Below are 1,066 nucleotides of genomic sequence, written 5' to 3' on the forward strand. Positions count from 1 at the left end.
AAAAAAAAAAAAAAAAAACAGAGATATGACAACCAAGTACCTGATCTATACGACCGTGAATAGTATTATCCAAAATACAAGATACCAAAAGACTTTCCACTTCCGAAACGTCAATGTTCAATTCTTTACTTATGAAAGGGATATAGATTCGGGTATAAGGTCGGATTAACTTAATTAAAACCTAAAATCAATAATAATAATAAAACATCACAAAGAGCACAATACGAATATAATGCATACCTGAGTACGTATGTTCCGTAACAAGTCCTCGATGTGTTCTCTAATAAACGGATCATCCATTATGTTGTTTCTATTTTGTTTTAAAATTAATTCGAATTGATTGATGTCATTATTTTGATAACTGACAACTAGATTTGTCATAGCTAAAATTTCAGGATCGTTCTTGTATGGCTTTGCTTCTTGCGAATCAAATGGATTAATACCAGATTTCATTAACCTGCAGATACAATGTACACGTATCTCTAAACTGAATATATATTCCGTGTGTATAGGCAGCTGTAAATAACGAATAATCATACTTACATATTAGCCAAAACTAAGTACTTCAAACACGTTGTGCGTCGTGGTGACCCAGACTCGTCATAGTTTTTAAAGGCTTCAAAGAAGTCAGTGTGAGCTCTTTCAAATTCACCTTCTCTCAGATGCATCTTACCACCGCATTCTGAAAGTACAATCATTTAACTGTTCTTCTATGTAAGTGTAGCAGCAGTGTGAAAAGACATACAAAATTTATTGCGTCTATAAAAAATATTTCTATTTTTACCTCTGATGACACCCATGATAAGTGGATGTGGTATAGCACTTTTAATGTGAAGGCTTTGTTCATAAAGTGTTTTTAATTTCTTATTATTTTTTTGTGCAGTATACATTTGTATTTCTAAGGCATAAATCTCCAATAACTGCGTCCCTTTCTTCAGATCATCTTCTCCGTCATCAGTCTAAACAGTAAATATATTTAACATGAAAGTGAAAAAAAAAAAAAAAAAAAAAAAAAAAAAAAAAAAAAAAAAAAATATAATGTACAAATACAAGTATTTAGCATACA

General features: G+C 30.8%; 1 protein-coding gene across 1 annotated transcript in view; it reads right to left on the minus strand.

The window, feature by feature from the left end:
* Nucleotides 1–40: 40 nt before the first annotated feature.
* LOC109862852 (COP9 signalosome complex subunit 2) overlaps nt 41–1,066 on the minus strand; it is a gene marked incomplete at its 3' end in the record, with an annotated part of 3,566 nt that continues 2,540 nt past the window's right edge. Inside the window, exons 6-9 of the mRNA XM_020443012.1 lie at nt 785–959; nt 544–682; nt 241–457; nt 41–181 (exon numbers count right to left, since the gene is read on the minus strand). Coding sequence (XP_020298601.1) covers nt 41–181; nt 241–457; nt 544–682; nt 785–959 — 672 coding nt within the window. The remainder of the gene's footprint in view (nt 182–240; nt 458–543; nt 683–784; nt 960–1,066) is intronic.

Source organism: Pseudomyrmex gracilis, unplaced genomic scaffold (assembly GCF_002006095.1).
Source record: "Pseudomyrmex gracilis isolate BER0280 unplaced genomic scaffold, ASM200609v1 scaffold_10, whole genome shotgun sequence".
Classification (NCBI taxonomy): Eukaryota; Metazoa; Arthropoda; class Insecta; order Hymenoptera; family Formicidae; genus Pseudomyrmex; species Pseudomyrmex gracilis.